Raw genomic sequence first — 12,453 nt, forward strand, 5'->3', positions numbered from 1 at the left:
AACCACAGTTATTAGTGAAACCTAAGAATCACATGTATATCCTTGGATAGACAGATAAGCATAAATAATTTCTACATCTGGGGAATCCAAATAAAGGCCATAAGGTAAAAATAAAGGTTCCCCTCGCACATATGTGCTAGTCGTTCCTGACTCTAGGGGGCAGTGCTCATCTCCGTTTCAAAGCTGAAGAGCCAGTGCTGTCCGAAGACATCTCCGTGGTCATGTGGGTATCATGACTAAACGCCAAAGGCGCATGGAATGCTGTTATCTTCCCACCAAAGGTGGTCCCTATTTTTCTACTTGCATTTTTTACGTGCTTTCGAACTGCTAGGTTGGCAGAAGCTGGGACAAGTAACGGGAGCTCACCCCGTTACATGGCACTAAGGATTCAAACCGCTGAACTGCCGACCTTTCGATCGACAAGCTCAGCGTCTTAGCCACTGAGCCACTGCATCCCTCTAAAGGCCATACAAAGCACATTTAATGAAAATAAAAAGAGAGAATAGACACTATTTAAAGTTCATTTCTTTTCTGGAAGACTTTTCTGTTTTAATATTCTCAAACAATGCATTCTTTCTCTACATGACAAGATAGCTCACGACCCATTATTCCGTATGGAGCGAAGATATGGATTAGTAGAGTAGCAGCAGAATGTCCTCAATTTACAATCACAATTGGGACCAAAATTTCTGTTTGCTAAGCAATCTGGTTGTTAAATGAGACACACCCAAATTTATGACCTTTTTTGCCACGGTGGTTAAGTAAATCACTGCAAATCTGGTTTCCCACATTAACTTTTTTTTAGATTTTATTTTATTTTATTTTATTTTATTTTATTTATTATTTATTTATTTATTTATTTATTATTTATTTCGTCAAGCATGTATTAGATAACAGATATTCCAGGACACTACAATTATCATACATTCATGCTGGTTGCCAAGCACTCAAATTCTGATCATGTGACCCTGGGAATGCTGCAATGGTCCTAAGCAGGGGTGAAATGCTCCCAGTTCGGACCAGATCACCTGATCCGGTAGCGATGGAGGTGGGCATAGCTTTGAATTTAGCTATGCTGCCATTTTGGCTGACTAGTTCAGCCAGGTTAAACCTGTACTTTTTAAGAGGACTTTCAGTACAGGAAAAAAATTCTTTTTTGTTCATCTCTGAAGCTTCATCTCTGAAGTTTCTCCAGTATTGGATATTCTAATTAATCCATTGTTAAATGTTCTCCTTGTCTACCATCCAGGCCAAAAATTGTACACATGTGTGAATATACAGTAGTGGCCAAAAGTGTGGAAACCCTTTTGGGAAAAGTGTATTTTTGAGATTTGATGGTTAATAACACCACTTTTTTTTTTGACTTTAAGATAATCATATTCCACTGCTGGAATGGCCTGGGAATAGCCCAGATCTTAACACAAATGAAAATCTATGGAGCTGACTAAAGAAACTTGTAACTCAGAAGCGATCCAGCAATAAAACCCAGTTAATAGAAACAATCATTCAAACTTGGTTTTGTATTATAGCAGCTGCAGAACTAAAAGACTTGGTTCACTCCATGGGAAGGCATTGTAAGGCCGTAATTCATGCTAAAGATTACCCAACTAAATATTAACTGATGTGATAATTTTTATATATCTCATTTTTTCTATGGTGATAATTTTTGTATATCTCATTTTTTTCTACGTTTCACTTTTCTTCTTTATAACTGCTATTCTAATAGCAAATCCTTCATAAAAGTTATTGCATTACATTCCTGATTAAATTATCTTTCCATTGATATATAGGTTTATGGTACTACTCCAAAAAAAAAGTGGTGTTATTAGCTAGTTTTAGAAAATACACTTTTCCCAAAGGTTTTCCACAATTTTGGCCACTACTGAATGTGTGTGAATATATATGTATGTACACAGATGGGAAATGTGTTTTTATCCTTCCTTTAAAATTCTCCTGAATAAAAAGTACAGGGCTAGTGCAACCTGTGTTGCAGGGAGAAAAATATAGGTCTGATTCTGTCGCATCTTCAGATTGCGCTGAAGAATTTTTTTAAAAAAAATCTAAAAGGACCCCAAAAAAATCCTTGCTAACCAATGTAATACCAGAAAAAATATAGTCCAGTCTGAATCATGCTTCTATAGCTTCCAATGCGACGGACTGTAATCAGATTCACACTTGTCAAGAGATTTAAAATATTGGCTGTTCTCCCAAAATCAAATAGACCTACTTCCTCTGCCATCAAATATATCAGATGTTATATTAATAGGACAGAGAACAGTTGTTGCTGCTGTATATGTCTGTGGCTTGTTGTGTGTCTTGTTAACACGATATACAAGGGTTCCAATGCAGAGAGAATTTCCTGTTTTCAACAACATTATGGGGGAAAAAACCTGCAGAAAAGAATTTGCTCACCTTCCAGCTTCAAATGTAAACCAGGTTGAGTCCCTCCCATATCTCCGGAGGGCACTTAAAGGCCAAGATACGAGTTTTATTCTGGGATTCTGTATGTCCCAAAGACAGATATTTTCAAATGTTATCTGCAAGGTACATTCCCCGTGTACATCTAAATTAGGTGACGGCATCAAATACACATGGAATCTCTCTGGGAGAAAAACAAAAGATTTAAATTAAAATTCTTGCCGAACTAAAAGCCTTTTTTTGGTGGCATTTTCAAATTGCTCCATAATTATTCCTACATTTTTTTTGCCCCCTAACAGCCTACAGAATGAAAGAGCAATCTTACATGGCTTGGAGGACTTTTATGTGATTGTGCCACTTCCGTTGGCAGAAGAAAAATATATTTTTGAATGTCACTGAAAAAAACCCACTGGTTGAAGAATGTAGTTCACTGAGGATAAAAGTTCAATTTAGTCTTTTGCCTGACATGCTATGTTGCTCTATGGTTTATGTATGTGAAACTACGTCAAAAACATGGAGCCCCAATGCAATTGTTAAAACGTAAACTCTAAGAATTTGGGGTACTGAATTGTGCATGATGTACAGCCAAAGAATCTGCAAGATTCTGCCTAGAAACTTTCTGTTTTTGGAAGTTAGAAAGTCAACAGGGTTCTTAGTGATATAGAAAAGTAACTGTTGGATATGAACACAAGGTGCAATCCAAAAACCCTGATATCCTACAAGGATAAGCCACTGTTCAGACAGAGATAAAAAAAATTATGCATATTGTTAAAACAGATTGATTTCCACCTAACTGAATAACAGAGTTGGAAGGGACCTTGGAGGTCTTCTAGTCCAACCCCCTGCACAAGCAGGAAACCCTATTCCTGTGATGGGGAACCGTTTTGGCACTGAGTGCCGAAAAGATCGTGCGGAAACATTGCGCACGGACACACACGCTTATCAGGGCAGTGCTCCAGAAAAGCCAAACTTCTGGGTTCTAGCATGCATGCACACCTGACGATCAGCTGGCCAGCACGCAAACGCAGGCTGCTTTTCAACATTGCCGTATGCGTGAAGGGATCGTGGTCAGGAAAAGCCGAACTTCCGGGTTCTGACACACATGCACACCAATAGTGGGTTTCAAAACCCGGCGCTACCGGTTTGCTATCGGTAGCGTGCGGGCGCACACGCTCACTTTGCGAGCGTGCAGCGCTTCTGCGCATGTGCAGATCATTTTTGATGACATCTGGGCAGGTGGGCAGAGCCTCCCGCAGATGGCACTACCGGTTTGCTGGAATCAGGGTGAACCGGGAGCAACCCACCACTGAAGCGCACCTGACAATCAGCTGGCCGGACAGCATGTGCACACCAGTTTTCGGCACTACCGCGCATGCAAAGGACAGCTGATCATCGTGTGCACATGTGCACCAGAAATTCAGAAGATAAACAGGCAAGGCCACATATGCCAGGCAACATGACTTCGTGTGCCACTTTAGGCACGTATGCCATAGGTTCGCCATCACGGCCCTATACCACTTCAGACAAATGGTTGTCCAATCTCAGCATTCCTCACATTCCTAAACAACAGCTGAGATTTATTCTCATTTCAAATAATTTCCTCTTCGCTTAGAAACGTAGGACTGAAATATTTAGAAGGACAGAATATAAACAGAGATGTCACTTGCAGATTTTTTTTTTAAAAAAATGACCAAATGAAAAAAATTAACAAAGGAGCATTTCTGGATTTTATGAAGCCATTTCGAAGGCACCCTGAATGTGTCTACTTGTGGTTATATACAACATGTATTTACATACCATTCTGTTCCCTTTCTACACCAGAAGCCAACAGGTCAGGTTCTCCGAGGCTAATATCATTAATCTGAGTCCCCAGGCACTCAATTTGAAGGACTTTGCACCATTCATCTGCTTCGAGTTCTGCATACAAATGACCAGAAATCTGCAGGTTGGTATGGACCATTTGTAATATTTACAGCTACCACAATCATGCACACACACACACACACACATTAGTCTATGTCATTAGACCTACCTGATTCACAAGCAAAAGTCCTGGATGTGTCGTCGTTAAAATATATCCCTACAGCATGTTTCCTTGTGCCTTTTGGCAACCGCAATATATTCTTCACATGATTAAGTTCTGTAACCTGGAATTAAAAAAAAATAATAAAAATAAACAGCCACTCGTGAATCTCATTAAGGTTGTTTCACAATGAATATTCTAGGTAATAGGTGCAACCTGACACATCGACACCATGCATTTGAGGTAAAGAATCTAAAGCTCCTTTTTTGTTGTTGTTGTTTTCTACCTCCAAGGGCCATTTCCATGGTCAGGTAAGCATACCAGTTGTGGGTTGCTCCCGGTTCACACCGGCTCGCAAGAACCGGTAGTAAAAATTTGTAGTAGTTCTGAAAACTGGTAATAACATTGGCTGGCCATGCCCCCGAACTGGTCCCCAGCCCGATCACCGTTCGCTTATCCAGCCACCTCATCAGAGCCTTTTTTTAATTTATTTTTAAAAGCATTTTTTCTACAACCTCTTTGGCGGAAAAAAATGCTTTTAAAAGTAAAAAAAAAAGCCTCTGATGATCACGCAGCTAAACTGGGATCGTCAGAGGCTTTTCAAAGCATTTTGAAAAAAGCATTTCAAAGCATTTTCAAAGCCTCGCAATTGAGCCTCACATTTCTGTTGCTAAGTAAGACAGTTGTTAACTGCATGTGGTCCCATTTTATGACCATTCTTGTCACATTTGTTAAGTGAATCGCTGCAGTTATTAAATTGGTTGTTAAGTGAATCTGGCTTCCCCACTGAATTTGCTTCTCTCAGAAGGTCGCAAAAGGGGATCACATGACCCCGGGACAGTGACCCCGTCAGAAATATGAGTCAGCTGCCAAGCGTCTGAATTTTGATCATGTGACCATGGAGATGCTGCAACAGTTGTAAGTGTGAAAAATGGTCATAAGTCACTTTTTTTAGTGCTGTTGTGTCTTTGAATGATCATGACACAAACTGTTGTAAATTGAGGGCTACCTGTATTAATTTAAAAGGACAAATGCAAAGGCAAGCCTAATGGACTGGAATATGCTTTATCGAGGAATTGGATTCATTATTATTATACAATCCCCAAACACCCCCCCCCACCCACCACAAATTCCCCACCCCTAAATCACTGATGGTGGCCCTTTGGTTCATTGTTGAGTGTAATTATAGCTCTGGGATAAAAACTATTCAGAAAACTCAGTAAATTCAGTAAAGAAATTAAAGGCATGAAAAAAGAAAGAGAAAACTGCTAAGTCAAGTTATCCAACATGTCATTCGCTATTCTTCTCTATAGCTTTCTATTCTTGCCAAGCTTCTTTGTTTGCCTTGTTCTTTAAATGTTTCATATAACTTTCTAAGGACCCACTCAACTCCAAGCACTCTTCTTAAGACATTCATTCTTTCTTGACATATTTATTTTGTGATTCATTCTTCATTGATTCTGCCTTTATGACCAAACCATATCCATTCCTTTCTTTCATTCATTTTTATATTCGATCCATAGTCATTCAAGCAACCATTGCATTCTTGACCTCATCTTTTCTTCTCTAATTGTACACTCATCTTAAATGTTCCATTTAAACTACAGTACATTCAATCCCCACTTCCATATAACAAAGTGGGCAAAATCACACTCTTGGGTTTTATATCTTCCTCTTTCATTTCTTTTTCTTGATCGCTAACATTTATAGCATTGGTTTTCCACCCACTACTCAACATCATACTATCATAACAATCCTATCACCTCTAAAATGTTCCTTCCAGAATTCAATATGAATACTGTAAAATATGCTTAGAATGTTTTTTTTTTCTTACTGTATTGTGCAAGCTCAATCCTTTTGGTTAGTCTGCAACTCAATGTAATTGTGCAAATTCAGAAACTGTGCAAATTCTGGTTCAGTGTACTGGATAGAATTGCAATTATTCGGCCTCTGGTAAACATAATATTAAAGTCCTCTACTTAACTTAAATATTTGTAAATACTTCTAGGTTTAAAGATTCATCTGTTATCTCCTCTACCTGTTGGAAGAAAAATCCAGGTCCAGTTCTAAGCTGGGAATAAAATGGAGGCTGATTGGAAAGAAAGATTTTCTTTATTGGTGAACAGAACCAACACAAACAGCAGGCAGTTCTGTGACAGCTGACAAAATGGAGTTGAGAGTACGGTGGGTTTTTATACCTTTTTGATTTCTATGGCATCATGTAGGGGTCATGGCTGGCTCTATAGGCAAAAGGGGAAATGCAAATCCTAGGTGTTTGTCTGAGCTAATCTTGTCTTGCCTAATTGCTTATCTGGAGTTTCTGTCTGACCCAGTCTTTCTGAATGGATTACCAGATCTGCATTTCTAAAAGCTGGCCTCTTCAGTTTCTGCTTGGGGCAGGGAGACTGGTGCTGGTTTCTGCCTCCTTTTTTTCCCACTTCTCCTGTAGGGGAAATATTCTATCCTACCTTTTTAATATTCCCCAAAATATTTCATTCTCTAGAGGTGGGTGCTGACTTTCTACATACCACAGAACAAGCAGAAGCAGAAGCCAAGTAGGTAAGAATTGCCCACTTCTACCTAGAAGCCCGAACTACATTTAAATTTCTCTCTGGGAAAAACCATACACAACAGTGTGAAGGATAGGATTTGTGATGATAGGATGAGAGAATGGCTCCAATAGATCCCAGAAACAACATAGTTCTTGTGTAGGTGTGGGTGTGTGGATGTATGTGTGCATGTGAGTCTCTATATATCTATGTATATACATAGTGTGCACCCACACACACATAGGGAGAGAGGTAGATTATTATTAGGGATAAAAGGTAAAGGTAAAGGTAAAGGTTTCCCCCACATGCGTGCTAGTCATTCCCGACTCTAGGGGGCAGTGCTCATCTCCGTTTCAAGCCGAAGAGCCAGCGCTGTTCAAAGACATCTCCGTGGTCATGTGGCCAGCATGACTAAATGCCAAAGGTGCATGGAACGCTGTTACCTTTCCACCAAAGGTGCTCCCTATTTTTCTACTTGCATTTTTAAAAATTTTTTATTGAAATTTATTATAATACAATACAATACAATCAATTTCTACTTGCATTTTACGTGCTTTCGAACTGTTAGGTTGGCAGAAGCTGAGACAAGTAACGTGAGCTCACTCCGTTACGTGGCGCTAGGGGTTCGAACCACCGAACTGCCAACCTTCTGACTGACAAGCTCAGTGTCCTAGCCACTGAGCCACCACATCCCTATTATTAGGGGGCTGGAGGCTAAAACATGAAGAATGGTTGCAGGAATTGGGTATGACTAGTCTAGTGAAAAAGGACAAGGATAGCAGTGGTCCAAAATTTGAAGGGCTGTCACAAAAAAAGAGGGGGTCAACCTATTTTCCAAAGCACCAGAAGGAAGACAAGAATCAATAGATGGAAACTAATGAAGGTGAGAAGCAACCTAGAACGAAGGAGAAATTTCCAGAGAATTAACCAGTGGAATGGCTTGCCTTCAGGGGGTATGGGTGCTCTATTGCTAGAGGCTTTTAAGAAGAAATTAGACAGCCATTTGTATGAAATAATATAGGGACTCCTGCTTGAGCAGGAGGTTGGATGAAAAGATCTCCAAGGTCCTTTCCAACAGTTTTTCTATTATTCCTGATTTCAGTCTGTACCATTGGGACCACATTGGGCTTTTCCACATCCTCTCTAGTTCCTCCTTCATGCCCTGGTACTTCTCCAGTTACTCATTCTCCTTCCTGATCTTACTGTCACTTGGCATTGCTACATCTATCACCACTCTATATATACACATCACACAGACAGACACACATCCATTGCTAGATGTATTATTGAAAACTAACTTTCTGTCTCTCTCAATTATCTATAACACTTTGTCTTTGGTAACAGCTTTTTTTTTTTCATTTTTTCCCCAGCCTGCTGAAATCTGAATTCTGCTTATTCAATTTCTTTGTGAAGGTAACTAGCTATAGATGAGATATGAGCTATTGACTGCCTATGATGGCTTTATGAGGTTTAGGAGAGAACGATACAAAAGATGTTTCCCAATCTATTCCCATTATCAATTCATCCTTAAAGGTCAGATACGGAAAGAGCAATTGCTCTGTCAAAATTTAAAATGAAGAACGATGGGTTTCAACAAACATTTTGCAAGCCTCACTTCACAACTGGTGCTTCACAGTTCATCCATCTGAAGAGCAAAATGGGTTTGCTTTGGGTTGCTTTTTCCTCCCACATCTGCACTTTATCAGTTCATAAAGCAGACAATGAAGATTGTTCATCACCAGTGACTATTATCTAGATTGAACAAGATTCTGATTTCATACTACAGATATCAAGAAAGATTAATCTTCTGAACCCAACAGCTTGACTCAAACATCTGCGAACCAAGACAACACACTGATTAGGCAGAATTTCATTCAAAATTCCCAGGGGGACAATGGTATCTGGAATGGAGTCTGAAGTCACATTGAATGTTTTCAGAGAAGTCAAGTTCAAACTATTGCTAACCTGGAAAACACAGAGCACTGTCATATTAGAATACCCCTTCTAACACCGAACTCAACTGACAGGTGAGAAAAAAACAGCCTTTTTACATTGTTGTTCATTTTGAATTTCAATTAAGCTACTTGTTCAGAATGAAAACAGAAGATAACAACGACTAATAAACAATGATTATCCTTAAAGAGATACCTGAGCATCCCTACGTTTAATTTCAGTTAATGAATGCAAGTTTTAACATTATTAGAATGTATCTCTATCCACATGTTTATGCTAAGTAAAACATCGGTACCTATATGTGATTCCCTGTAGCTGTCAAGCCTGAAGGCCTAATACAAAAGATGGCTTCCAATCCATTCCTAGACAACTTTCTTAAAATCAATAGCCCCAATTTTATCATTTAGACACCCGATGTTATGAGAATAGTATGGAGATCACAAGATGGAGCATGAGTTTATTTTTCTTGAGGGCTTTTCAGATAATTTAAATATTTTAATAGTTGAATTAGTGAAATGCCTCTCATATTTTTAAGAGGGAAGGTAAGGCTAAAGGTAAGGGTTCCCCTCACATGTATGTGCTAGTCATTCCCGACTTTAGGGAGCAGTGCTCATCTCAGTTTCAAAGCCGAAGAGCCAGTGCTGTCTGAAGACGTCTCTGTGGTCATGTGGCCAGCATGATTAAACACCAAAGGCACACGGAACACTGTTACCTTCCTACCAATGGTGGTCCCTATTTTTCTACTTGCATTTTTTATATGCTTTCGAACTGCTAGGGAAGCTGGGACAAGTAATGGGAGCTCACCCCATTACGTGGCACTAGGGATTCGAACCGCTGAACTGCCGACCTTTCAATCGACAAGCTCAGTGTTTTAGTCACTGAGCCATTGTGTTCCTTGTTTAAGATGGAAACCCCCCTCCACCCCAAAAAACTAACCATTTTGCCACTGATCTTAGGGGGCTATAGAGTGCAAACAGAACATTGATGGCTATGGTGTCCACATCTACCCTAAATTTGAAAGCCCCAGATGTGGTATCTGTGGAGTCCTTGGTGCTTTCTGAGCTTGGTTATTTTCTTGCGGACATTCCATTATAAACTAGGTGGCTTCATGATGTTAACTAGTTTGATAATGAAATGACTGTAACAAAACAACCAAGCTCAGAGAGCACCAAGGACTCCACAATACAACCCTGTGTTACCAATACGAATTCTCTTCTGTACTATCTGTTCTCACAGGGAAACTGTTATAATCGTCTAATAATTCTCCTTATACTGCTGCTCACTTTTGTTACTTAAAATTAAATTGGTCAGATTTGAATTGAAAACTCCTTTCCAATGCACATTGGAGGATTCAGACACATTTGTTTTAATCATGGCTTGGATGCTGAATTTTGTCCCTTACAAGGAAGAGTTTACAATCCGATGAAGAAGCATTCCATTCACAGGTCCTTCCTGATGATGGAAAAGTTCATCCAAGGCCTCATATCTATAAATAAGTGTGTTAGTTATCAGTTAGCCTAAGACATCACCGAAGGAGCTAAGCATAAGTCAGCTGAACAACTGCAATAAATCATTAAAGTGATAAGAACAAAATTATCAGATCTGGCTCTGCGAAATTAAAACAAACTTCAATCTATGGTGCTTATTGGAACACAACAGCAAAGTTCAATAACTTCAGTAATGTCTATTCAAGCTTTATCATTCTAAATCTGACCATAAGTAACATTATATAATTAGGTCTTGTCAGTAATGGCAACCCCAATTTTTACCACCCATCATCACCTTGCAGTAGATTTCAAACTGTTGAGTTCTTGATGGTAATTGAAGATGTGTATTTATTCCGACTTAACAAAATCTTTCAAAACCAGTCTAAATTGCAAGTTAAAAGTGGGGAAAATGAAGTCACCTCCAATTTCAAGCTCAATTACTAGTTACATATATGATATACCCAGGAATAACTTGGCATTATACAAAAGCGGTTCTCCTGAGCTTTCTTCTGGAATTTTTTTTAAAATTCCCAGTATAACATTCAAAATACAGAAACAGACTTAATAATAACAGCAGGTATTAGGCAACAGAAATTCAGACCACAGGGAAAAAATGTAAATTAATAAAGCTAATATTAAAACTTTATTAACTCTCATTGAAATATCTTAATATATTCTAGATCAGGTGTGTCAAACTCAATTTCATTGAGGGCCACATCAGGGCTGTGGATGACCTCGGGAGCTGGGTGGATGTGGCCGACTGGGTGGGTGTGGCCAACTGGGTGGGTGTGGCCAGCTTGACGCCACTCATGGGGTGTGACCGACTGGGTGGGTGTGGGTGACTGGGTGGATGTGGCCAGCTTGACACCACTCCCCAAACTGCTGGCATGTTTCCTCTTTGCACTGGGTAGACTGGACCGAAGCCACACTGACCCGGTGTTTCCTCTTTGCATTGGGTAGACGGGGCCGAAGCAATGCAGGTAGACTGGACTGAAGCAGCATGGGCCAGCCCCTTACATTTTTCCAGGACATCGGGGGCCGGATCCAGCCCGCAGGCCTTGAGTTTGATACCCCTGCCCTAGATAGACTTTCTTCGATTAAATTTATCTTCAGGATATAAGGCAATCATAGCAACAGTTTTGTTGGTGGCTAGTAACTCTGAGTTCAGAAACTTTTTTTCTTCTTCTAAGCAGGACAGAATTTATTTTGGGAAGTTATGCATAGCAAGAAATAAAATTGCCTTTTGAGAGAAGAGAAAAGAATTAATTATTACTTAATTCAAGATACTATATTCCGGCTCTAATTCCCTCATCATTCAGAGAGCTTTGGATGAACCACTTACATTTTGTATTAATATTAATGTATTAATAACATTTTGTATTAATAATGTGAATGGGAAAGAGAAAAAAAAGGTCAAGATCTGCTTCAATAATTGGTTTACTCAATGTTATTGCAAACTACATACTTTCTGTGCCAACCTAAAATTTTATTGCTGCAAAGATGGATCTCCCCAATTTCTATAGACAAACAAATGAAGAAGATAAAAGAATTGGTCAGATTTAAAATACATCTTTATTTTGGTCCTCAGCAAAACAAGTGCAGGTGCATAATACAGCAAAGAAAAGAACTAGTATATTCAATATTTTTCATAGTACAGGGGAACAAGGAATTGGACCAGAGGTGGTATTCAGCAGAATTGGTATTCTAACCAATTCTGGAGAACCAATAGCAGAAATTTTGAGTAGTTCAGCGAACCGGTAAATGCCACCTCTGACTGGCCCCACCCCCATCTATTCTCTGCCTCCCAAGTCCCAGCTGATTGGGAGGAAATGGGGATTTTGTAGTAACCTTCCCCTGGAGTGGGGAGGGAATGGAGATTTTACAGTATTCTTCCCCTGGAGTGGGGTGGGAATGGAGTTTTTACAGTATCCTTCCCCTGCCATGCCCACCAAGCCATGCCACACCCACCGAGCCATGCCCACAGAACCGGTAGCAAAAAATTTTGAATCCCACCACTGAATTG

The 12,453-nt window shown here is 39.6% G+C and overlaps 1 protein-coding gene across 2 annotated transcripts in view; it reads right to left on the minus strand.

Moving 5' to 3' along the window:
- The window catches only part of DOK5 (docking protein 5), a 61,903-nt gene that overhangs the window by 13,007 nt on the left and 36,443 nt on the right, over positions 1 to 12,453 (minus strand). For both annotated transcript variants that reach the window (XR_004594010.3, XM_034433038.3), the window contains exons 3-5: positions 4,451 to 4,565; positions 4,216 to 4,335; positions 2,413 to 2,602 (exon numbers count right to left, since the gene is read on the minus strand). Coding sequence is in view for 1 of the 2 variants with exons in the window: in XM_034433038.3 (XP_034288929.1) it covers positions 2,413 to 2,602; positions 4,216 to 4,335; positions 4,451 to 4,565 (425 nt within the window). In the remaining variant the exon portion in view is untranslated. The remainder of the gene's footprint in view (positions 1 to 2,412; positions 2,603 to 4,215; positions 4,336 to 4,450; positions 4,566 to 12,453) is intronic.

The sequence above is a fragment of the Pantherophis guttatus genome, chromosome 3, assembly GCF_059756535.1.
Source record: "Pantherophis guttatus breed Tessera chromosome 3, ASM5975653v1, whole genome shotgun sequence".
Classification (NCBI taxonomy): Eukaryota; Metazoa; Chordata; class Lepidosauria; order Squamata; family Colubridae; genus Pantherophis; species Pantherophis guttatus.